The sequence below is a fragment of the Lampetra fluviatilis genome, chromosome 36, assembly GCF_964198595.1.
Source record: "Lampetra fluviatilis chromosome 36, kcLamFluv1.1, whole genome shotgun sequence".
NCBI classification, from domain to species: domain Eukaryota; kingdom Metazoa; phylum Chordata; class Hyperoartia; order Petromyzontiformes; family Petromyzontidae; genus Lampetra; species Lampetra fluviatilis.
This window is the reverse complement of record NC_136310.1, coordinates 6,795,767-6,821,920: the sequence shown is the minus strand read 5'-3', so window position 1 is coordinate 6,821,920 and position 26,154 is coordinate 6,795,767. Positions and strand designations below refer to the sequence as shown.

Sequence of the window (26,154 nt, the reverse complement as noted above, 5' to 3'; positions counted from 1 at the left end):
CAGGCCACCGCTTCTGATGTTGGCATTGGCGCATCCTTAGGAGTGGCATTGTGGTGCTTGCAAGGCATCTCGGAATGTGGGTCAACGTGCTTTGCTTTTCCTGACCAAGCACCATTGGTCGGTGTTGTGTAGAATCCACCCCCTGCCACCCCACCATGATTTCACGAGAGAGAGAGAGAGAGAGTTGCATCTGGCGAGACCCACTCTCTTCAGTCCGTTAAGGCTAAGCCACGTGCGAGCCGTGTGGAAGTGGAGCCAGACGCGAGCTCCTCGCTCTGGGGGTTGATTCCTCGCCGGGCTCCATTCCTCGAGCAAATATTTCCACTGACGGTGGAAAAATGTAAGGAATGGCCACGATCATGATCGTCGACATTGCTGAGAAAGGATGCGGCACACACACAGAGAGAGAGAGAGAAACACGGCAGAACTAATCCCTTTGCCGCGCCTGATCATTGTTATAACGCAGTGGGCTCGCACGATATTGACCAAGGTACTCTGCAAACCTTCGGGCTACCATCAAAGATTTGTCCATGAAGCCATCCAGATATATAAACACAGATACAATTTCAACCGAGAAGATGGGTATAAGCTGAGCAATCACTGGAAGGACGTTATGAACCAAGCAAAGTCGTAACTTGCTGTGGTGCTTCCATTCTTCCCTGCCATTTGGCTGTTATCGCCGACTCTCTGAGTTGCATTGCCCTGTTGGGTGCCTCTGCATTAACGGGCTGGGGTCTCACTAACATGGCCACCTCTGCTCCCTTAGCCTCGATGTATCGATGGTTCTGGCTGTGTGATGGGCTGGGTGTCTCACTGGTGCGACCACCGTTGCGGTGGTTCTCTTGCGTGGACGCGCTTGCCTCTCATAGTGCAGTTGGCAGCGCCGCAGCTTGTGTTACACATAGACATGACATTAACTTGCTAATCTCCCTAATCTTTCTGCCTAATCTCTCCCATCCACATAGTGCTAATCTCCCATGAACACTGCTGTTGTGCGCATATGCGGGGACGATACTCTTGCTAATCTTTCTCCCTAATCTCTCTCTCCCTAATCTCCCCCATTAACACAACTGACGTGCTTGCGTGCGGGGATGGAATTCCTTTCCAGCTCCGACCCCGCCTGCTTGCCCTTCGCCAACATATAAAACGTCTTGTTGTAACAGCACTCTCGCTGATTCAGCAGTTCCACTGCTGGATTATTTTTTCCGCCTGAGGATGACCGCTTGTGTTGCGATCGAAATGTCGTGATATATTACTTTTTATTTTATTTTTCTACCTACGTGACTTTACCGAAAGAACCAAAGAGTAGAGAAAGAATTTAGGTTTCAGCTCATGTACCACTGGCCTATGGATCCACACATTTCTGAATCTCGAGACAGAACCGCAAGCATAGCTCCAGGTTAAATCAAAGCGTGTGGAATGAAACTGGTGTAGAAATGTGAGATTCCGAACCGTTGAACTCAGGCGGACGCGGAGAGCGGTGGCAACCTGCACGGCGTGCAAGGATTAACAAAAGTGGACGTTCTTTAATAGAACATAGCGGAAAATCGGTGAGGACGTCATTGGGGAATGGAGGGTTCCGATGGGTGGGGTGGGGGTGGTCTGCAGGGTAGCGGAGGTCATCGAGATGGGCATCGGAGGGGGCACCCAGGGGGTCGGCGAGCCGAGGCGAAGATTAGAGCCACACAAGACGACGGTTGTGGCGGCGGCGGCGACGGCGATGATGATGATTGAAACCCGACATAACGCACCTCGGAGGTCAGTTGGCGACTGCAATGGTTGCCCGGGCCTGGCAGAAGGAAGGAAGCGACGGCGAGGTAACGGTGACCTCGGGTGACGTCTTGACCTCGACGGATATAAATACAGTCGGTAGATTTGCTTCGTTACAAAAAAAATGTATGGATCGATCGATCCGACGCTTCAATTAAACGAGACTGAGAAGCCATGGCAGGCTGACATCTTGACCGACTGTCCCAAATATTCGTCTGGCGGGTGCAATTAGCCCCCATTACCGCATTGGCGGCGGGAACATCGGAGGAGTTTGTTGTCGCTGAAAAGGACGACGGGTGTGACCGTTTGCGAGTGAGTGAATGAGACACCCCCGTGTGTTTTTGATCTGTCCGCGCGAGACCCACGGATACTAGGGAGACGCGTCAATCGACTTGGCCCCCTCACTTCCAATTCGAGGGAGATAACACTCCGAGGTCGTCCTTAGTTTGGCGTTAACCACTGCATTCTGAGAATCGTAAATATGTCAGTTTGGATTCTAGATTTGAAGTTTTCGTGACTGCAAGGATCCATTCTCTTTGGTTTTTTCGGTAAAGTCACGTAGGTAAAAGATAAAATAGAATACATTTTTATCTTTTACCTACGTGACTTTACCAGTTTGGCTTTTTGGCGGCTTTGCCAGGGCTTAGTTGCGCACAGCATGTTGGAGCTGCGTGATGTCACGCATTCTTGTAAGGGGGGAGAGGGCTTCTTTGTGTGGATAAATTTAGACCCAGGGTCATGGTTCGATTTTAGAATCAATTCTAATATTATCTCGGTTTTTTTTAAACCTTCTCATTTGAATTTGAGCTTCCTTGTTCTGTGTCGTCTGCGCAGTTGCGTTCGATTCCATCCCTGCCAATCGTATCGCGCGATCGAATTATTTGCATAAATCGTGAATGATTGATTCTCACACGCGCACACATCAATCCGCGGACGGCGATTTGTTACATTCCCAGTTTTACGGCAGCGGTTTCTGTAAATAAGTTTCTTTTTAAATACGGACACCTTCGTTAGTATTGTACTCGTATTTAAAAACACGTCCAGCATGCAGAACGTGACCCTGCGGGAGAAACAAATACGATCATAACTAACGAAGGTGGGTCAGAGGTCAGATCGCTGAGCTGGCACCGTTGAGAGCCTAGGTTCATGACCAGGCAGCTGCCCACGACGAAACCGGATTCTCCAGTGTCGTGAGTTCATGGTCTCAGCCCAGTCCCCAATGACGACAACAACAAAAAAGTCCGTCATTTTAAAGTTGTTTTTTGCAATTACATTGTTGGCTAAAGTCCCGCACTGACAATGACGAATATCGGTTAGGCCGTCGTGACGTCAAACGTTACGTTTTCATAAGAGTCTAGTGACTCGAAGAGATTTCAGAGGCAGCTCTGTAATATCGCCTTCTGCGGGCCGTTCTCGAACACACACGGCGGCGAGGCACTGCGCTGTTTGAGAGTTTTCTGAATTCCGCGCCGCCCACTGCAACTGCGATGCCCTAACCTGCCGCGGTGACCTTCGTCTTTGTTCGACGGCTGAGCCAAAAGCCGCTGCTGCTACGAGGATGACCGGAGTGTCGCGTGATGATGGTTTATACTCCTTGACAAGATCAGCGAACTATCGTGGTTCATTTGTGGCGAGCGCTTTGTGTGTGTAATGAGTGCGACACTGACTGCCCCATACACGCTTTGATCAATCGTCTGCGAGAAATACCTTAAATTACCTTAAGCGCAAGCCCCCCCCAACTGCAACTGCGATACCCTGGCCTGCCACGAGCACGCAATGACCTGGGAACGTGAGATTGAGGCGCACCTTGAAATCTTTACCCAAGAGCCTGATATGGCATGGAAGCGCTCATTAATTTTGTTTGTTTGCTTGAATTTACACGTGGAGATACAGAACAGAGGTCTGTTTTCCATAATAGAGGTTTCTGGGTTAGGTCGCGTGAGTGTCAATGTGCCGTTAACACGTCACCACCTGACACAGCCAATTAGTTTGGTTTGTCAACGAAAACAAAACGTGGCAATTGGTTTCATACTTCAACCCACCGTTGTGTTGGAGAGTAAATCCACAACGTCAAAAATTAGAGTACGACGTTTCGCTGGTAATGACATCCAGCATCATCTGGCGATTTTGGCAGAATTGTGGATTCCTCGTCCCGTATGTGGCATTAGAAGTTCCCACGGGAACAAAACTGGGGAGAAAGTGTCTTAGAAACTAAGGGAGGGCTTTGACACTCGCTCCTCCGTAACTTAAATTGTGAAAGAAAAAAATGACATTAATATTAATAACAATCATTTGGCTAATGGAAGAGCGTCGTGTTTTTTTATTGCAAATCAATAAGGAAGGCCGTGGGAAATTGAATTAGTTTTTTGGTTTCGCCGGAATTATTTTTTGTTTGTTATCTTATTCGCGTGTTTAATCTCATTTCGTCGTTTTTAGGAGCGGTGGAGTTCACTGCGGGTCGGTGCGTTCGTGTAGCCCGGCAAGGAGGCACCGGTGCCACATGGCAGTGGAGTTCTTATAAGAATATTATTATTATTTCAAACTTGTAATGCACTGCCACTGCACAGTATTCGCTCACTCAAGAAGAGAGAGGGAGATTGACTCGGAGGCACGTAGAGGACCGGCAGACAAGTGGGAAAAGGCAGCCAAGCGGTGAGCCGATGCCAAATATCCTCCCAAGCTCTGCAGTCCTCTGTCTATAGCAAGGTGTTATTGTCAAATTAATGAGTGTTTGCATGTCGGAGGATCCCGGAGCACTCAGAGAAAACCCACGCGTGCGAGGGGGCAACACTCAATCCCATACAGAGAGAACAGGTGGAGTTCCACAATTTGCTATCCTGCCTTCTACTACTGCCAAGCCAGGGTATGACACCACCTCGACGCCTACGGGAAGGGAGTTTCGCAAACATTTGTGTTTGTGATGCACCAACCCTCGCTGCTGCTGCTGCTGCCTCCCCACAGCGCTGGATTGCAGGCGGTCACGTGTTCCGTAGCCGCCAACGCCCTGGCAGACAGAGCGCCACGATCATATCTGCTCGAGCAAGTTTTATGAACGTCATCCAAACGCAGGGATTGTTGCGCCGGTTTTCAGACACGCGTCTGCCGGTTGCGATGGTGATTCTAAACAACAGCGTCCAGCGGTTCCTCTTGAGCCGATGGTCTGGATAAAGCCGAGAGCTCTTTTGTGCACGTGATGATGTATGTACACCTTGCTTTCCGCATTGATCAATCTGCGTTCGCCATTGTAAGTCTTGAATTGGGTTCATATCGGGGTCACGGGCAAGCGGCAAATGGAGCCTTTTGCTGGCGGACTTTTCGACTGCGAAATATCACGGCGATTTTCTCGTCGAAAACATAGGGCACACCTGCACACTGGAACGTGACACGAATAACACACGTGCACACGAGTCTCTTCTTGCGCATGATGCCAGCAGCGCTTCGTTCAGGAGGCTCGATGCCAATGTCGAGGTCAGGCTGCCTCTGCTGATGCTGGCCACGAAGAGAGGGCTTCAGCAGAGAGAGAGAGAGAGAGTTCGTGTCCGCTGTTTCTCCTCTTCCTCCGTTGAAGGAACGCGGACTGCAGTGGCTTTCCTGCGTGCCCGTTGTGTGGGTAGCATGGCCACAATCGCAGTGCCTTTTCTTTAATGTGTCTCTATGTGTCTCTTTAGAACTGCTTTTTGTGCGTTTGGTTTGTTGTCCTTCCCCTCGCAACACCGATTAACGCGGTTGGCTACGTACGGTGCAAAAGAAGTGCAACATACACACGTCTCTATGAGTTTATATTAATCTTTATTTGTCTCTATTGGTTCACTATACGGTCCATAGTTTGGGTTGAATGGTCATAATCACCTGTGGCTTGTCTTTGATACATCTCGTTGTGTCTCTACATATCTCTATGAGTCTCTGAGTGTCTATGCAACTCTACAAATCTCCATGTATATATGTGTGTCTCTGTGGCTTTCCTATATGCTCCAGGGTCTGTGGCTTGCATAAACACAATGGCACTCACTGTGGCTTGTCTCTGATGTATCTGTTTGTGTGTCCGTATCTCTATGAGTCTCTACGTATCTCTGAGTCTCTATGCAACTCTACAAATCTCCACGAATATCTGTGTGTCTCTGTGGCTTTGCTGTCTGCTCCAGGGTCTGTGGCTTGCATGACCACAATGGCACTCACTGTGGCTTGGCTTTAGTTATGTTCCATTCGCAGCGTATCAGTCGTCGCCATCCGCAAAATCAAAAGCAACACATCTCTGCGGGCCATGGTGGCGATTGGGTTTGCACGATGAAGGAAGAGCCATTGCCGCCCGCAAACGGCACCGGTCGCTGCATTTGGACCCTCTCCTGAAACAAGGGGGTTAGAGGGCAACGGTCGGCAGCACGCGGTTCCGGCAGCCGCGTGCGGCGGCTCTTTAAGGGCTGCAGTGCGGCTCTTGAAGTTAGAAGAAGGGGGAAAAAAACACGCTGCTCTTGTTACATTGCTTGAGGACCCCTGACCGTGCAAGTCCAGTTTATCATGGAAGTCCAGTTTACCATGAAAGTTCAGTTTACCATGGAAGTCCAGTTCACTATGGAGGTTCAGTTCACTATGGAAGTTCAGTTCACCATGGAATTCCAGTTCACTATGTGAGTCCAGTTCACCATGGAAGTCCAGTTCACTATGGAAGTTCAGTTCACCATGAAAGTCCATTTCACCATGGGAGTCTAGGCTCACCATGGAAGTCCAGTTCACAGTGGAAGTCCAGTTCACCATGGAAGTCCAGTTCACCGTGGAAGTCCAGTTCACCGTGGAAGTCCAGTTCACCATGGAAGCCCAGTTCTTTAAAGAACATCCTCGTGGCCGTTGTTTATTTCGGACCCGCCGTCTCGTATTTACCCACACTGCATTGCGGCTCTTGTAATATTTGAGATTTTTCTTTTGTTTTTACGGAATTCGACAAAAAAAAGGGTTTTTTTTTTGCTTTGCCGACTCTGGGGTTAGGGTAACCAAACAAGCGTAACAACAACAATAATATTAATCGGTCATCATTGAGCCGGAATATTTTTGTTGTTGCTATCGCCGGGAATGGGTGAAGAGTCTTAAAGATGCCCCCCCCACCCGCTCTCTTTGCCAACTCTCCCCCCCCACCCCCTTCTACCCGCCTGCTCCGGTCGCCAGCGGCAAGCCCGAAAAATAATTACGTTAAAGTTTTATTTTTGTTCTTTCTAATATCGCAGAGTGCTCCCGATGGGGAACCAGGGTGTGCTTTTTTTTCTCGTCGAGATGAATTGCGCGCTCGGGGTGCCCGTGTCGCCGGGACGCCGTGATCGATGCGACGAGCGAACAACCCCCTTGCAAGTCCGCCTGCACGCGCCAGCGTGACAAAGTGCACGTCGGAGAGAATTTACAAAAAAGAATATTTTCAAAAAGACGTAAAATACACACAGCAGACATTATTATACGGCGTGCATTCAATGGATCCGCGGCCCAACGTTCGTGTCTGTGAATTCGGTTCTTTTCTTCGAATGCGGCGATAGAAACCCGGCCGCTATTCCCACTTGGACGGTGGGTTTTCAGATTTTGCCAGCCTCTCTTTCGCTTCAGCATCGTCATCAGCAGTGGATCATCATCCACTGCTGGATGACTACAAGCATGCACTGCTGCGACATCATCAGCCGTAATGTGTCCACTGCTGAATGACTACAAGCACGCACTGCTACGACACCCAGGTTAAAACAATGCAACGCATCTAAAGGTCGTTGTATATTTGAATAACTGCGTCACCACCACGAGTCGTGGTCTACGTACGCACTGCCGGACGAAGGCCTCCCCGAGCCATCGCAAACTTTCTCGCAGTCTTGCGATTCAACAATCCATCTGGCTTCCGCACGCGAACTGATTTAATCGCTCCATCTCTGCGGATGACGGGGCGATTCCTGCACAAAGAGTCCTGAGACTCGCACTGAGCGTCTCCTGGGTGAATGAAAGGCATCATCAAGCGAAGTATGTTCGTTTTCCCAGTCGCTGCGCCATACGTTACCTCCGTGCGCCGACGCTGCAATATTTCACCGTATTTTATTTTTTTGGCAACGTGGGAAAGCGCCGTGATTGAAGTTGACAGCTGATTGAATTTGGAACGTAAATCTTGAATCTATTGTACTCGCGTGTGCGTGCGTGCGTGTTTACAGATTCCTTTTTACCCATTACTGTGATTACACTCGCAAACAGAGCGTGGATGTGCACAGTCCGTTCGTGGTGTCAATCCACTGCTGGATGAGCGTTAGCCTGACTCCGGCTTTCATCGTTTGTTGAATTGTTGAGCCAGGCTGGGCCAGGATTCAGCACCACCACTTTCCACCCGGGCAGGCAGAGAGCTCAGGCTATCGATATTTCTTCACTTATCGCTCGAACGACAATTACCTATATTTAAGAATGCACAATAAAAAGGAAAATACCATGAAGAAGAATAAAGCTCTTATCAATGATTCACATGCTGTCTGTAAAATACGTGGGAGGTGGGGAGGGAAAAATACATATTTCTCAAAATAATGTGACCAGAGATGGCCAGCAAGCTTATAGGTCAGAGGTTAAATTGCTGCGCTGGCACCGCTGAGTTCAAATCCGGGCAGCTGCCCGCGATTAAACCGGGTTGAAGGGTTCAACTCGGTCACCGATAACTGCACAGTTCTCTTCCTCCTTCGTTTCTCAGTTCGCTTGTCCTGGTGAGGCTCACGGCGGCAGCAGCAGCGTGTTGAGTAGTGGTGGTGAACACCTCCCCTTTCCCTGGTGACAGACTAAAGCATTAATACACTACACTATACACTACTATACACTACTACACTCTACACTACTGCACTATACACTACTACACTATACACTACACCACTATACACTAATATACACTATGCACTACTACACCATACACTACTACACTATACACTAAACCACTATACACTACACTATACACTACTATACACTATACACTACTACACTATACACTACTACACTATACACTACTATACAGTACACTATACACTACTATACACTAATATACACTATACACTACTACACCATACACTACTACACTATACACTAAACCACTATACACTACACTATACACTACTATACACTATACACTACTACATTATACACTACACCACTATACACTACTACACTATACACTACTATACACTACTACACTATACACTACACTATACACTACTATACACTACTACAATATACACTACACCACTATACACTACTATACACTACTACACTCTACACTACTACACTATACACTACTACACTATACACTACACCACTATACACTACTACACTATACACTACACTATACACTACTATACACTACTACACTATACACTACACTATACACTACTATACACTACTACACTATACACTACTACACTGTACACTACTATACACTACTACAATATACACTACACCACTATACACATCTATACACTACTACACTCTACACTATTACACTATACACTACTGCACTATACACTACACCACTATACACTACACTATACACTGCTCCACTACTACACTACTACACTATACACTACACTATACACTACTATACACTACTACACTATACACTACTGCACTATACACTACTACACTATACACTACACCACTATACACTAATATACACTATGCACTACTACACCATACACTACTACACTATACACTAAACCACTATACACTACACTATACACTACTATACACTATACACTACTACACTATACACTACTACACTATACACTACTATACAGTACACTATACACTACTATACACTAATATACACTATACACTACTACACCATACACTACTACACTATACACTAAACCACTATACACTACACTATACACTACTATACACTATACACTACTACATTATACACTACACCACTATACACTACTACACTATACACTACTATACACTACTACACTATACACTACACTATACACTACTATACACTACTACAATATACACTACACCACTATACACTACTATACACTACTACACTCTACACTACTACACTATACACTACTACACTATACACTACACCACTATACACTACTACACTATACACTACACTATACACTACTATACACTACTACACTATACACTACACTATACACTACTATACACTACTACACTATACACTACTACACTGTACACTACTATACACTACTACAATATACACTACACCACTATACACATCTATACACTACTACACTCTACACTATTACACTATACACTACTGCACTATACACTACACCACTATACACTACACTATACACTGCTCCACTACTACACTACTACACTATACACTACACTATACACTACTATACACTACTACACTATACACTACACTATACACTACTACACTATACACTACTACACTGTACACTACTATACACTACTACAATATACACTACACCACTATACACATCTATACACTACTACACTCTACACTATTACACTATACACTACTACACTATACACTACACCATTATACACTACACTATACACTACTACACGATACACTACACCACTATACACTACACTATACACTGCTCCACTACTACACTACACTATACACTACACCACAATACACTACACTATACACTACACTATACACTACACTATACACAGACTCTAGCTCTTTCTGGGGGAGTTCCCCGGCGTTCCCAGGCCAGCCGAGCGACGTCGTCCCGCCACCAGCGTGTCGTCCTGCGCCCGCCCCGGGGTCTTCGCCCATCTCCGAGAAAGAAAAAAACAAAACGCAAGTTCCTCGTCCGCCACGTGCGCCGATCGACTTTGTCGACGGCCGCCCGGAACAGAAAGAGAGAGAGAGAGCCGCCGGTCACCGTGCGAGACCCCGCACCGTCTTGCGCGGAATGTTCCAGAGCAATGGGCCGTTCATCTCGTGGCGTGGCACCGATAGCGCGAGCAGATTGTTGAACGACAACAAAAAAGAACGAGACCGATATTTCAGAAAGGGGACCCCCACCCCCCCACCGCCCCCTTCTGCCAAAGAGGAATTCCAAATGTGATTAATTTAGTGTAACACTCTACGCCAGTATTAGCAATTGCACATCAGAGTGACAGAACTGCTTTCTGTATCTCTCTCCCTAAGTACAAATTCGAATATTTATTGGCATATTTTGTTTACGTGACGAACCTTGCTCATTGGCTGTGTCATTAATACTCACGCGACCTAATCCAAAAACCTCCATTGTGGAAAACAGACCTCCGTTCTGTATCTCCACGTGTAAATTCAAGCAAACAAACTAACTTAATGAGGGCTTCCATGCCATATCAGGCTCTTGGGTAAAGATGTCGAGCCCGCGTCTCAATCTGACGTTCCCAGGTCACTGCGTGCTCGCGGCAGGCCAGGGCATCGCAGTTGCAGTTGGGGGGGGGGGCTTGCGCTTAAGGTAATTTAAGGTATTTTTCGCAGACGATTGATCAAAGCGTGTATGGTCAGTGTCGCACTCTTACTCTTAGGTATTTTCGGTAAAGTCAAGTAGGTAAAAAATAATAAAAATAAAATTAAAATAAATCAATTAATTGATTTATTTTCATTAAAATAAAATAATAATAAATGAAAATAAATCAATTAATAGATTTATTTCCATTTATTATTATCTTATTTGTATTATTTTTTACCTAAGTGACTTTACCGAAAAAACCTAAGAGTATGAATCCTTGCAGTCACGAAAGCTTCAAATCTAGAATTAGTGTCGCACTCGTTACACACACAAAGCGCTCGCCACAAATGAACCACGATACTTCGCTGATCTCAAGGAGTATAAACCATCATCACGCAACACTCCGGTCATCCTGGCAGCAGCAGCAGCGGCTTTCGACTCAGCCGTTGAACAAAGACGTAGGTCACCGCGTAGCGCCCTCTCAGATGGCGCTTCTGCGGCCGTCTGGAAAGCTCTTCCTTCCAATATCAGGAAGCCACCGGAGCTATGCACTCGATTCAGGTCGTTGTCCTTCCCCCGCACCTCCAATTAGCGCGGTTGGCTACGTACGGCGCGAAAGAAGTTCAACGTACGCAACTGGACACTCAACTGATGCCACCGCGGTCTTCCAGCAGAGTCTTTGTTTGGACTGGACGCGGAGAGATGCGACGGCTGTGAGGTGGGATGAGGAGGAGGCGGGCTTGTGCCAGTGCCACGATATCTCTCGTCCTCTCCCTCTCACCCTCTCCCTCCCCCTCTATCTCTCTTTTTTATTTTTTATTTTTTTATTTTTACGATCAGTGGAAACAAGAAGATGCTCGGTGTAGTCGGCACTTTGCTTCGTTCATCATTTCGTTTTTTTTTACTTTGCTTTATGTAAACCCCCACCTCTCGCTCACTCTCTCGCTCACTCTCTCGCCCTCTCTCTATGTAACCTTCTCCCTTTCTCTCTTTCTTTTTACGATCAGAGGAAACAAGACGATGCTCAGTGTAGTCGGCACTTTGCTTCGTTCATCATTCCAGTTTTTTTGTTCAATGCTTTGCTTTATGTGCCCCCCCCCTATTTAAATGAAATATTTAACTATTTTCCCTTTGTGAAACTAAATCAATCTGTGCTACTTTCTTCGTAGACACAAACATCAACACGAAGAAGCACGCTCTGTTCCTCCTCCTTACCCCTTCCCTCTCTCTCTACCCCCTCTCTCTCTACCACCTCTATCTTTAAAAAAATATGGAACGCTTCACGAATTCGCGTGTCATCCTTGCGCAGGGGGCATGCTAATCTTCTCTGTATCGTTCCAATTTTAGTATCTGTACTCTCTCTACCCCCCCCTCTCTCCCTTCTCTCTCTCTCTCTACGTCCCCCCTGTCTCTCGCCCTCTCCCTCTCTCTCTCTCGAAGACTCCCGACCTTGGCAAACCTGCTCAGTTGCATTTTTGCGGGCGTCTGAAAATTGCGCGCGGTTCCGCGATCTTTATTTATTTATGATTATTTATTAGTATTACTCCATCGCAGGGCACGCTGCCGTGCGCGCAGATGGTAACCGCGCTCGACTCGCGATGCAGAGGTCACCGCTTGACCTTCGATCTCCCGGGGGGGGGGGGGGGGGGTTGGGGCACGGGGGGGGGGGGCAATTAAAAAAAATCTCCACCCCCCGCCCCACCGCCCCCTCCATGATTCTGTCCACCCAGCAGTATTAATGGGTCAGAGGCTAGGATTTGGCGTGCGGTGGTGGGGTAAAGTGTGGGTACTCGGACACACCTAGCCCAGCGTGGATGAGGAGGCCACATACCATCCTACTCGCTAACAGCACTTGTGAGTCTTGTTAAGGCAATACGGGAGGGGGGGTGGGGGTCAGTGGCGAGCGATATCTGTACCGGCCCTAGCCCCGACCAGCGTAGTGAAGTATGACTTTGCCCCGTAATGGACAATATTATTATTAAGATGAAAGAGAATCGTAGTAAACGTAAACTCCTATAGTATACACCACAGTAATACACGTTGTGTTAGTGTGTACGCTACGGTATGTTGCGTGTATACAAGTGGCGTTGGCGAATTACGTAACGTGGTGTTAATAATAAGCACCTCCATGTAGCGGTTCTCATTTTTGTTACGTTTGCCAACCGCAAAGTTTCCCCACAATTTGCCACTCTGCCCCAGTGATGACGAGGGTTCCGTAAGTACGTGCTTTGTAAAAAAAAAAAACCTTCTTTGAAGAGGCAGAGGGAAAGAAAAAAAACCACAGCACCTTCGTCAAGAGCACCACGACCCCGAAAGGAGCAATATGCAGGGTGGCCCAAAAGTCAGGACACATCCCGACCCTGACGTCTACATAATTGTAATGTGCGTATCTCTCTCTCCGTGATCGCGTGGATTTTTCTCCGGTCCTCTGGTTTTTCCCTCCACATTTAGAAACGTGCTTTCAGAGAATTTGGCTGCTATACAGTGTACATTTCCACGTGATGATAAGCTACTTCGTTGAGCTATTATATGTGATAGCCAGGTCGCTTTTGACAAATAAAATAAAAAATAGTTACGTTTGTATTTTTTGTTCATGAAAAAATTGGCGTTTGCATTTCCTTAGTGCTGTTCGCATTTTGTAATGTTGATGGTCTAATACTGGTGCAGAGACAAGGCCATAGAGGATGCTGTCTTCGGTGTGGGCCAATCAATGTCAAGGGCAATGCATTCGTTATGAGCAAAGCATGTTTGTTTCCATGCTTTACCACAAGCATGTGCGGTTGATGCCCACTTGATGCCTTGCAATCGTCGTCAATATGGTGGTTGAACATCTCAACACCTGTATTATAAACATTTTTTTAACGCATAGGGTCAATATATTTATTTGAAGAAATTACAGGGATATTTCAAGGCTCCCCCTGCTTGCCCCACACTCGCTACGCCGCTACTGGAAGTAACCCTCTGTATCCAGACGTGTGCCCCACCCCCGCCCCCCCGTGTAATGCTCCGACTTTGGCGGCAACCGTTTATGTGGACGGCAAAACAGGCGGCGGTTGCTTCGTGGGCCCCCCCTCCCCTCCCGGCCGTGGTATTTGACCTCATGACCTCCGGGTTGTGAGCCACTTACTCCGTACCACTCCCACGGGGCACAGTGAGCAGCACGATTTTCGCTTGTGAAATTTTCGACATTTTCTTCCATGTCCGACCACTCCCCGTGCATACACGGTACAGTGCCTTCACGCTCGACTTCGCCCATGACTTCACGATCTTGGCACCTTATCGCCCCCCCCCCCCCGCGCCCCCCCCCCCCCCCAAGATGTCACCTCCCACGAAGTGAACCCTTTTCCCTCCTCCCTACGGCTGGACCTTGCCAACGAAATTGCATTGTCCCGATCCCCATCACCGTCGGTAAATTCATTCCTCAAGATGAGGCATCACCCGCCGCCGAAGTAAAAACTCCTAGGCCCGGGCTTTTTCCCTTGCGGCACAGGAATTGACGTTTTCTCGAAAAGCTTTGCACGCCACTGCCAATTACTGCCGATTATTTACCACCGGGGAAAGGGAAAAAAACAATAACTCACTACGTCTCAAGACGGCATGCTCCTGCTACATTGAGGCTTTTGGCTAATTGCATCCGTGAGTGGTTTGGCATTCGTGTGGGAGGAGAAACCCGGAGAAAACCCAGCATTGTGCTGTATACGAGGGGGTTGGGGGGGGGGAGAGACACCACTGCTACCTCCTGGCCCACACTGCAATGTTGTTGTTGAACCTCTGGGCCCTTCCGGCCCTTTGGGCCCCTGGTGCAGTTGCACAGCCTGCACACTCTCTAGTATTGGTTGTGTGTGTGTGTATATGTGTATGTTGAACTTGTTTTGCGCCGTACATAGCCAACCGTGATAATCGCCTACAACACCTGGCAAGCCCAAGTACAGTCGTCACCTCTGCAAGGAACCAACCAGGCTCAAGCATGCTTAGCTTCCGACATCCGGGGTGATTTGATCGCAGGCGTCCACGACGTGATGACACATTATGATAGGTCATTTTGATGATGGTTCTTCTTCTTTATATCAAATAAATGGCCACTGCCTGAAACGTCGCCAATAATGTAGGGTTTTTTTCATTTTAAGGCCACAGTGCCATTGACGAACATGTTCAGTTTTGTCATTTGTGCTTGTGCACCAATGCAATTTCACCAAATGATGTAGTCTTGTTTTAAAATTTAAACGGACGAGACAAAGAGTTGGCAAGGTGATGTGTCCGTGCATGCGCCTGTGCACGGACAAAAGGACAGTGTGTGTGTTTTTTATATAAAGTGTGGTGATAGAAATCGTAAGTAATCACTTATAGGCATTCATCAATCCGCCGCTGGATGTACGAGGGCCTCCACACGGAGTTGTGAGAGATGTTTGGCCGCACTTCATCACGGATGCTTGGTGGCGGGTTGGTGACTCAGGACCAGGTTCAGGTGCTACCTGCCATTGACGATAGCCCGTGGCCAGGAATCAAAAGCAGGTCTCGGGCGGTTTCTTAGCGCACGATGCTTAACCACTGCGCCACCACTCCCAACCCATTCGTAGAGTAATCGGCACATAATCATTATTACCTATATATCTAAATCAGCTCAAGCCTTCCCGAAATCACGTGACTTATGTGTGGCCACCCCCACTCTGAACCTCTCCCATCTCCCAGATGCCGCCCCCTTCTCCCCATTTATTCTCATCTTAGCTCCCATTACTCCGTTACAACTTTGACTGTTCCCCTTCCCAGAAAAAAAGTTGCCCGTCACAATACTTATTGTTGTTTGTTTCTTGCAGATGAGTCGACCCTGGATGACAAACCGTTCTCAGCGCCCATGCACGGTGAGTGATGCAACGAAGCCTCCGAAACCGTCGGCGCCGAGAATAGATACACAGCGCACGCTTTTAACGTACCGGCAACCGCCGTCGACCCCACGATCAACCCCGGAGGCCCCGTATCCCCACTCGCTGGAAGCTTGGGCACAGGCGGACGTGGGAGAAGGTCCCGATTTGTGAACACCGAGAGCAGGTGACGGCTTACACCGCCGCATGCGTAAACAACAGGTGACTGGACTTCAACAAGAAATAAGGCGCAAACCGCCTTGAGCGTGGGGGACGCGCGCTTTGCTGCGCGTTGGATGTCGGTAAACGTACGCGAGGTTAGGAACGCGCTTGAGTGCCGTACGTGCGCGGGTTTCGGGATTCGTAAACACGAGTAGAAACGTGCATTCACACCGCACGCGACCCTGCGACACTGGGGGTGTCATAGGTTCATTGGTCCAGGGTGGTAAATGCGTGACATTCGAGTATCCAACTTTGGGCTGTGCTATGAAACCATTGATCTCTCCGAAATATTTGTCAACCGTGCCCCCCCCCCCACCGCCCGTCTCCACCCCTGCCCCCCACGGACGCAGGCTACTCCGACATGCTCTGCAGCTTCGGGGTGGTCAATGTGTGACGTTCAAGTACGCAACGTTTTGCTGTGCTATGAAACCAACGGTCTCTCCGAATAATGTTGACCCTGCCGCCCCCCACCGCAGGCTGCCGCGACATGCTGTGCGGCTTCGGGGCGACGTGCGAGGCCGACGGTCGCAACGCGAGCCGCGGGGTGTGCCGCTGCTCGGCGCGCAACTGCGCGGGCCTAGTGGCGCCCGTGTGCGGCTCGGACCACGTCACCTATGGCAGCGAGTGCGAGCTCGAGAACGCCATGTGCTCCATGCAGCGGCGCATCAAGGTCATGGGTCGCGGGCCCTGCGGTACGACTCGCGCCGCTCGTCGTACACCTCCTCCTCTGCCGCCACCGCTGGCATCGATGGATTCTCTGCCGATCAGTTTTCTTTGGGTGGTTTTTTTCTCTTTCTCTCTCCCAAGGTTTTTTATTTTTTTTTATTTCGATCGTGCTATCGTGCCGTCGTGTCACGAGGCGTAGAACCCGTTCGGAGCACTCGCAGAGCAGGGAAACCCTCGGTCTTAGACAACGGCCCTCGGATGTGGATATCACAGAGCTTGCCTCTGAGTCCCCCTTCAAGTGATGGCTGGTCTGCACAAGTAGGGGGTGGCACTTTCCCACCCGTTCTGCATATACGCGAGCAATTGTTCGTCACCCGATGGTCAAACCGGTATATTTCATTCTCACAGCTGGAATTCGGCCGTAAAATTGAGTGCGGAACCAAATTTAATGTGATGGGTTTTTTTGGTCTAGTAATTCATACCTGTCAACCTTTTATCAGTCCATACCTTATTACAGACCAATTCAGACCTTATTGGTCACCCCGTGCCCTTATAAATCTCAACATGCATCCGACAAAGTCCCATCACAAGGGAGAGAGATAAATAAGTAGACAAAAAAATGTTTGACCGTATTGAAACGGCTGTACGCCGTGTGGACCTGAAAACTCAATTTCCCTGTACAAGAATCAGGGGGAAACCATGTGGGTTGACACGGTATGAGTATTTGGTGACTGGCTGAGACTATCGGACTCACTACCCTTTGAGAACCCGGCTTGAACTTGGATCTCGGCAGTGCCAGCTCAACGAGCTGACCTCACAGCCACGCAGTCGCCCCTTCACAGTTGTAGTCGTGCTGTCGGCATCGAGTCAAGAGATGAAGAATCCTTTCAAAACTCTTGCCCCGGGCTCTGCACTCCCCCCCCTCCATCTGATTGCCTGCCGGCCTGTAGATACGCAGTGTGCGGTGTTCGTAAAGTTTTAATTGTGGAAACTGGCCAGTGTTTATGCGTTGTTCCCCGCACTTGCGTTTGGTTAATTGCTGTGAGCAATGCGGTGTGAACCCACCCTTTCACACACTCTGTCCACCCTTTACGCTCGGCTGTTTGAAAATATTCATACAGGTGTGCTGAACCCAATGCAGAAGGTCCCTGGATTTGATTATCCGCGAACCTCATGGGCCGCAACCCTAAACCGCATCCACCACACAAACCATGGGTAGCAGCAGATGTAGCCACGCAAAAGTCACGTGATTTACAGAAGGCTTGAGCTGATTTAGATGAATAGGTAAACTCTCTCGGACGGTTGGAACATGCTGTACGTACGGTTGGACGTCTTTCGCACCACTACGTAGCCAACCGTGCCAACCGCCGTCTGGTCCGCAGGTGCCAAGGACCCGTGCGAGGGCGTGCGCTGTGGCTTCGGGAGCGTGTGCGTGGCGTCCGCCGGTCTGCAGCGGGCGCGCTGCGTCTGCCCGACGGAGTGCCCCCCCTCCTCCTCCTCGTCGTCGTCCTCGTCCGGCACCGTGTGCGGTAGCGACGGGCGGGACTATCCATCCGAATGCGAGCTCAACCGCCAGGCCTGCGGCGCCGGCAAGGTCGTCTACAAGGTGTTCGACGGGCCCTGCGGTAAGCGACCGCCACCGAGGCCTGCGCCAGGCTTTGTTTGAAGGCGGGAAGCGATCGTGATGCGGGGTGAAATCGCGTAAAAGCCAGAAGAATTGGGCCATACCGCGGTGGCGAGATGTTAACTACCTCGCCTGGTCTACAGAAGGGCGTGGTTTCGATCCCGACCCTGACACCTGTGTATTTGGAGTTTGCATGTTCTCCCCGTGGTAGCGTGGATTTTTCTCTGGTTTTGCTATCCACATGTTGAATTGTGCGTTTAGAGTACTTGGCTACTGCTATAGATTTAAGCCACTTAATTGGGCTATCATTTGTTGGCCAGGTCATTGAAAGAGAGCCAGATAGCTCAGTGGGCCTTGCATCATGATTATAGTTTAAGTCACGGAAAGCTTTGCTGGTGATTGGGGTGTTCCAGCATACTGCAAGATGTATTATTATTCTGCTTGTTTTACCCATGAAAGCATCACTGAGAATCAAGTTTCTAATTTCGGTAGAGTCCTGCCAAGTTTTAGCAGTGGGTGCCGATGTTGCTGCGATAGTGCAACCCTGATTTGCAGGACATTTTCAGCATTGGGGGTGTTTTGGCCAACACCAATTAAATTATGTGCACGTGTTTTGTTAGCTTTGGGAAGAAACCGGAGAACCCGGAGGAAACCCATGCAGAGCAAGGGGGAGAGGAGAGAGAACGCACAGACTCCACACGCGTAAAGGGCGCCGGATTCGGGAATTAAACCCACCGCAAGCGCAACCCTGCGGAAAATATTGTTTTACACAGTAAATTCACATGTGCACGTGATCCGGCAGTGGCAGCGGACGCCAGTAAATGTTGGGAGCCAGCAAAAACGCGCACGTGCAGTACAGCGGGTAGCGCTGCGCTACGAAGCCGGCGATCGCGAGTTCGATTCCCACTCACGGCCAAAATCGGTGACGATTATCTGAACCGGTCCTGGGCATCGCCTAGGTCGACTCAGCCTCAAATGAGTATCTGGTTCGGTGTGTAAACATCATCACTGGGGAGACAAAGGCGGCGGGCGTGGTGCTGGCCACCTACCCCATCGTGTGCCGTGCCGGCCTTCATAGGTGCTACTCGCTAACAGCACTCGCCTCAACAGTCTATTAAGGATACACGGGGGGGGGATCTTTGTTTCGTCTTTTTACCGCACCGTACGCCACACAGAGACAGCTACCATCAGGTCGGCTCCGAGACGTTCGCTCCGTCAACGGCGCGTGGTGCGAATCCAGGTTGTTTGTTTGCCATTCCGATCTGCCATCACGATCCAATGTCGGCATCGTCCTGCCCTGCCCACCGACCGCCTCTCCCCTCCCATGCATCTTCCGCCTGCCCTGTCCCCCCCCGTCCCCCCAGACGCTTGCAAGGCGACGCGGCGCCTCTCGGATTCCGGGCGGCTGTGCCGCATGGAGGCCGGCACGCTGAGGGCGGTGGTGAGCCCGGACCCGGCGCTGTGCCCGCCGGGGCGAGGGCCCGTGTGCGGCGACGATGGCGCCACCTACCCCAGCGAGTGCGCGGTCGTGCGCACCGCTGCCCTACGCGGGGTGGCGCTCGCCAAACTCCACGACGGGGCCTGCACGCCCGCCGGTAAAGGGGCGCGCTCGTGGCCACGGCGAGTGGCGAGGTTCCCTGGGATGCTGTCGGGTGATTTGGAGGCAATTCGCCCTCTGGCAGCAGTGATAAAAATAATAGCGGAGGGGATGAGGAGGTGCGACGCTCACAACGACGAGTGGAGCCCCGGGCAGATCAGAATCAGAATATTTATTTAGACTGGAGGAATCCGTCTGAGCTATGAAGCTCTTTTTCACCGATGCCCAGTATAGAACTCAGCGAGGTGACCGCGGTGGGGAACACAGGTGGTGCATCTGCTGGTCGGTCCAACTCGCGGCACCTGGGTCTGTCCCTTGACTTCCTGCACCTAGGATGGCACATCAGTCAAGCCACGGCACCTGGGCCTATCCCGAGAACTTCCAGCAGTGAGCCTTCAACACGTGATGTCCCCTGCCACTCGATGTGCTGTGGCCTCGATTGACAGAAATCAATTTCTGCTCTGGTCCATGGACTATTTTTTGTTCTGGCCCATGGACTAAACAGTGCATTTGATGCCCCCCCCCACAATACCACACCCCTTGCCTCCCGCCGCGCCCCGCCGCACACAGACCAGTGCAAGGAGAAGTGCCAGTTCAACGCGGAGTGCTCAGTGCGGAACGGCGTGGCGCGCTGCTCGTGCGAGCGCCTCGTGTGCGAGGGCCGCTGGGCCCCGGTGTGCGCCGGCGAGCAGCGAACCTTCGCCAACGACTGCGAGAGGAAGAAGGCTGAGTGCCTCGAACGGCAGAATCTCCCGACCATCGCCAAGGGGCCTTGCGGTACGCAGGGGGTGGGACGAGGGCGCGAGGGGCAGCAGTCTTGTCTGAGGGGTGGGGTGGGTGGGGGAAAGTGATTCAGACGGCGTGGGAAAACACAGACAAGTAGGAAGGCAGCCTGAGCCGGCGACAACAATCAATCGCCCAAGCTCTGTGGTCCCATATTGGGAGGATTGGTTGTTGATGCTATACATGTATACTGCACACGTGGGTGGAAACCCGAGTGCATGGAGGAAATTCCTGTAGGAGAGGAGATGGTGCTATGATCGTTACTCATTCCGTTTGGCGTTTGGGATTTGTTTAAAGTTTGTTCAATATTTACTGTCTTAGCTTTATTGAGTTTTTGCAAAGGCTACAATTTCAATAATTTTTAAACCAAATACAGAACCATTAATGCATCCTTGTCTCAAATCACTCCTCTTCAATCCGCATAATGGCCTCGTTCCTAGAACGTTATGTCTTTATCGCTAGATTCAAGGTTAAGATGGACTGCCCTTTTCAACGGGGTCACACCACAAAGGCAGGGCTGCCTGAGGATTTGGAGAAGACACGACTTAGGGTTTCCCGAATTTCGGATGAGGCCTCGTGGCTCAGAGGTCAGAGCGCAGAGCTTCCTAGTAAACACAAAACGTTGGCCCAACGGTTCCAACCACATGCCAACGTTGGTCCAACGTTGAACCACCGGTTCCAACCACATGCCAACGTTGGGACAACGTTCTTCCAACGGTTCCAACCACATGCCTCTGTTGGTCCAACGTTGAACCAACGGTTCCAATCACATGCCAAGGTTATTCCAACGTTGAACCAACGGTTCCAACCACATGCCAACGTTGGTCTAACGTTGAACCAATGTTAGCCCAACGGTTCCCATTAAGCCAGGCTGTGTCTGCTTCAAAAAGATGCTGGAGGTAGTTGGGCAGAAAATGTCAGCCTCAATGAAGATCTTTCTTTGATAAATATTTATCACAGTTGCGAAAAGTTGTGGCGTAAATGTTGAAATATCCAAAGTAGACTACAGATTTTTTTTGATAACTTTTGCTGCTTGAAAACTAACCGCCTCCGTTCTTGACCCTTTGTCATCATCGTCACCTCATCAACCAATCGCACCTCATCCATCACGTGATGCCACCATCTTTTTGTTGTTGTCATGGCGACCGATGCATGCCGTAACCACAGCAACCCTCACTTGCCATGTCCCTTCGTCACATGGTCCGTTCGTGTTGCTTGCAAACGTTCTTAACCCTTTTACTGATTTAAAAAAAACGAACTGTTTTTTTTCCTTGAGGTTTGTCTCTTTCCTTCTTGTTTTCCCTTCTAACCCTTGCCGTCTTGGAGAGTTCTGTGCCCGACAGGTAAAAACTATAATTATTGAAACTTTTACAAATATTTTATCCAAAAAAGAAAAGAAATACACGGTCAAAACAGTGTCAGCAGAGGGCAGTGCAGAAACATGCAGAGTTTCCCCCAGCACCTATGCTCCCGGCATTGACCGTCGTGGTGAAGTATGGTCAGACAGCCCTCCACAGCCTGCACAGCGTGAGAAGGCCCTCATCCTGCACTGGATGGAGAGAATGGGGCTGTTCATGTGCAGAGTGAAAGTCGATCTTGCCACGTTATATATCCTGAGCCTCGGTGGTCTTGAGCCATTGGTGGAAGTTCCACATTCCTATGCCGAGGCCAGGTTTAGGTCATCCTCTTCCACGTAGAACCCGGGGGTATAGCGGTTCGTGCAGGGTAATTGATTGATGCCGGTTCTTAAGCGACGTGATACGGCGCGTCAAACTGTGTCTCTAAATTTCGACTTTTTTAAATTCCTTTAAACTCTATTTTAATGAGTTTTCGTGGTTCCTGCAGCCACTAGAGGCCGCTACATTTTACCGTAATGTTTTTTTTAATATGATCGATTATTGCATTGTTTGCGTTCAATTGCAACCCTGAATCGTACTGATTATCTGAATTTTCTGGGGAGAAGGGATTGAATGGAAGGCACAACTGTATACTTGAAGATATATCAATGATTTGACTAACTTTTTGTTGGAATGCACTCACCCACATATTCATATACTGTACACGTGTGTATGTACACACACATGCACACATATATACACGTGCACACACACTTGTTTGAATACACCTACGCAACACACGCACTTATGCACACACACGTGAATGCACTTAAACACATACGCACATTCAAGCACGCACACACACACACTCAAACCTGTACGTACACAAACTCACGTACACTTATGCACGCACACCCATGAATACACTTAAACACATATGTACAATCAAACCCGTGTGTACACACACACACACGCACGTGTCCCCTCTGCCCTCGCCCTCCCTGTAGACGCTTCCACACCGAGTCCTTGCGCGGGCGCCGTGTGCAGCTTCGGCAGCTCGTGCACGGTGCGCGAGGGCACGGCGCTGTGCGAGTGCCCTGCGCCGTGCCCCGAGGTGCCCTACGACCCCGTGTGCGGCACGGACGGGCGCACCTACCCCAGCGCCTGCGCGCTACGCTCGGCCGCCTGCGAGCTGCGCGGCGGAGACGTGAGGATGGCGAGACGTGGGCCATGCGGTAAGAGGGCCCACCACTGGCTACCGGCAGCCATCACACCTCGTCACGCATGCGCCGTATGGCTAGCGGGCTGAACGGTTTGGGGGGAAAATATCCACTTGCGATTTTTCTGACAGATATTGCGATTTGCGATGACATTTTTTTTAAGAGAAGCTTCAGTTCAATATTCGCTGCTATTTAAAATGTGTGATGGAGCATTGCCACATGATACCATCAACATTTTAACTGCTCTAGAAATTCTAATGCAAGGATGAAAACTTAAAAGATGTGAATTGCTTCCAACATGTATTTATTAAAACTTTTCATTGAAATAGAACAATCAAACAGAACAATTGTTAAGTTACATATATAAAGTTAAAGTAAGAAAAAAGAAAAAAAATCTAATAAGAAAGTAATTGGACTTTTCAAATCGCAAAAAAAATCGCAGCCTTTCCGATTTGCTAATCGCATTGTTTCCAATTGCGATTTCGATTTAAAATCAATTAATCGTTCAGCCCTACCGCATTCCCCGTCTGGTCTGCCCCACCCGCCCTGGCTACAATGAGGGCACAGAGCCCGAGGGTGCAGGTGGCGTGGGGATGGCGGGGATGGCGAGACATGACCCCCACCCCCTCCTCCCGGCCAAATCGATTGGGCAGCATTCGTTCAAACGCTGACGTCTGAACGAAAGCTGCCCAATCGAAAGCTGCCCAAGTGCCTGTCTGCGTGGACCGGGTGTGCGGCGGTTAGCTACGAACCCGGGGACCCGAGTAAGATTCGGGTTTTTTTCAGTTTCATGTATTAGGTATAACCCTGTGAGCCATGCGGCTCTTGACTCGGGTGCAACCGCAATGAAACAAAAACATGAACAAGAAACATCTTAAAGTGACTACACGCAACAGAAAAATCCTGGAAAAAACAGCAAAGTCTTCCAGAAAAAACACCGCATTTCAACGCCGCGTGCAAAAATCCCAGTGGGATGCAAGTCACACAATTCCCGCTTACTGTGACGGATATCTGCACTGGGTACCTGGGTCTCCCCCCTATGTAGACTCAGCCTCAAATGAGTACTGTACCTGGTGAGATGCGTAAATAACACCACTTCGGAGACAAAGGCGGCCGGGCGTGGTGCTGGCCACCCACCCCCTCGTGTACCATGCCGGCCTTCATAGGTGCTCGCTAACAGCACTTGCCCCAACAGTTTGTTAGAGACTCAACTGGGGAAATGTGTATTTGTATGCTCTCCACTTGGTCCTGCGTGGGTAGATTCCACGGTTCTCCAGTTTCCTCCGACAAGCCAACGTAACTGGCCTTGGCCAAGCGTGCTGAAAAATAAACGAAAGCAAACTATTTTTTATATTGCCAGGTAAGGCCCACTGAGCTATGTAGCTCTTTTTTAGAAGCGACCTGGCCACGGATTATAGCTCAACGAAGTTGCTTATCGTCACATGGAAATGTATAGCAGCCAAACACTCTAAACGCGTGACGTTTATTCTAAATGTGGAGGGAAAATCCGGAGGACCCGGAGAAAAATCCACGCGACCACGGGGAAGAACACGCAAACTCCAAATATACAGGCGTCAGGGTCGGGTTAAAACCCATGACCTTCTATATACCAGGCGAGGGAGTTAACATCTGACCACTGCGGCCCCCCCGCCGCCCTGTCGCTTGGGATCACACGCAGCAGAAGCAACACGCTCAAACCCCAACTGTGAACATAGCTGGGCGGGACCCTCCTGAACAAGTGTCTCGTTGAGGCTCTCCCGAGTAAATAAGCAACTTAAGTAAATACAACTACTGCTAGAATTGCAGGTTCATCCGTTCCCCCTCCCCCCCTAGTGTGTGGTGTATCGGGGGCACTGGGCGGTAAATCCACGTGCGTCTGTGTGTGGGGAGCGGTAGTGTAGCGGTTAGCGCTACGAATCCGGCAACCTGAGTTCGATTGCCGCTCACGGCCACTAACAAGAGTTACGAATATTTGAACCGATCCTGGGCCACCCCGAGGTTGCCTCAAATGAGTACCTATGTGTAAAGTTCAAGTTAATTTATTAGGTATAGCCCTGTGAGCCATTCGGCTCTTGAATCGGGTGCAACCACAACAAACAAAAAACAAAAACATGAACAAAAAAACATCTTAAAGTGAATATGTGACTAAGTGCAAACAGAAAATCCAAGAAAAGACAGCAAAATATTGCAGAAAATAAATCACCGTACACCAACGCTGTGTGCAAAAATCCCAGTGGGATGCAAGTCAAACAGCCACTGGGGAGACAAAGGCGGCCCGGCGTGGTGCCAGCCACCCACCCCCTCGTACGTCATAGGTGCTACTCGCTAACAGCACTTGCCCCAACAGTCTGTTGAGGCTACCTTTGTGCGTGTGCGCAGGCCGGTGTGTGCCGGCGTGCCGGCTGGGCGCCGTGTGCCAGGAGGGCCCGTCGGGGCCGCGCTGCACCTGCGCCCGCGCCTGCACGCCCGTGCCGGCGCCCGTGTGCGGCACGGATGGCAACACGTACGGCAGCGAGTGCGAGCTGCGAGTGCGCGCGTGCGAGCAGCAGGTCGACATCTCCGTGGCCAGCGCCGGCACTTGCAGTGAGTCCGCGGCCGGCCACTCGTGCGGGCGACCACCATCGTTCACGTGA

The 26,154-nt window shown here is 49.7% G+C and overlaps 1 protein-coding gene and 1 non-coding gene across 2 annotated transcripts; one reads left to right on the top strand and one right to left on the bottom strand.

The window, feature by feature from the left end:
* The first annotated feature begins 1,775 nt into the window (after positions 1 to 1,775).
* Positions 1,776 to 26,154, top strand: LOC144945147 (agrin-like). The gene is made up of 8 exons (XM_078873432.1): positions 1,776 to 1,833; positions 16,028 to 16,072; positions 16,771 to 16,986; positions 18,343 to 18,585; positions 19,949 to 20,179; positions 20,752 to 20,958; positions 23,309 to 23,536; positions 25,901 to 26,154. Exons 1-8 carry the CDS (start codon positions 1,776 to 1,778, stop codon positions 26,152 to 26,154), a joined length of 1,482 nt encoding a protein of 493 aa, XP_078729558.1.
* LOC144945180 (U6 spliceosomal RNA) lies at positions 12,478 to 12,578 on the bottom strand. Its single transcript, XR_013639627.1, has one exon. It is a non-coding gene; the product is annotated as a U6 spliceosomal RNA (small nuclear RNA).

Bases quoted from the DNA above. Each gene is read 5' to 3' on its own strand.
- LOC144945147 (XM_078873432.1), top strand. From the start codon at position 1,776: ATGGTTGCCCGGGCCTGGCAGAAGGAAGGAAGCGACGGCGAGGTAACG. The intron at 16,073-16,770 runs GTGAGTGATGCA...CCCCCACCGCAG, and splicing joins GTTCTCAGCGCCCATGCACG to GCTGCCGCGACATGCTGTGC. The intron at 23,537-25,900 runs GTAAGAGGGCCC...GCGTGTGCGCAG, and splicing joins GGCGAGACGTGGGCCATGCG to GCCGGTGTGTGCCGGCGTGC.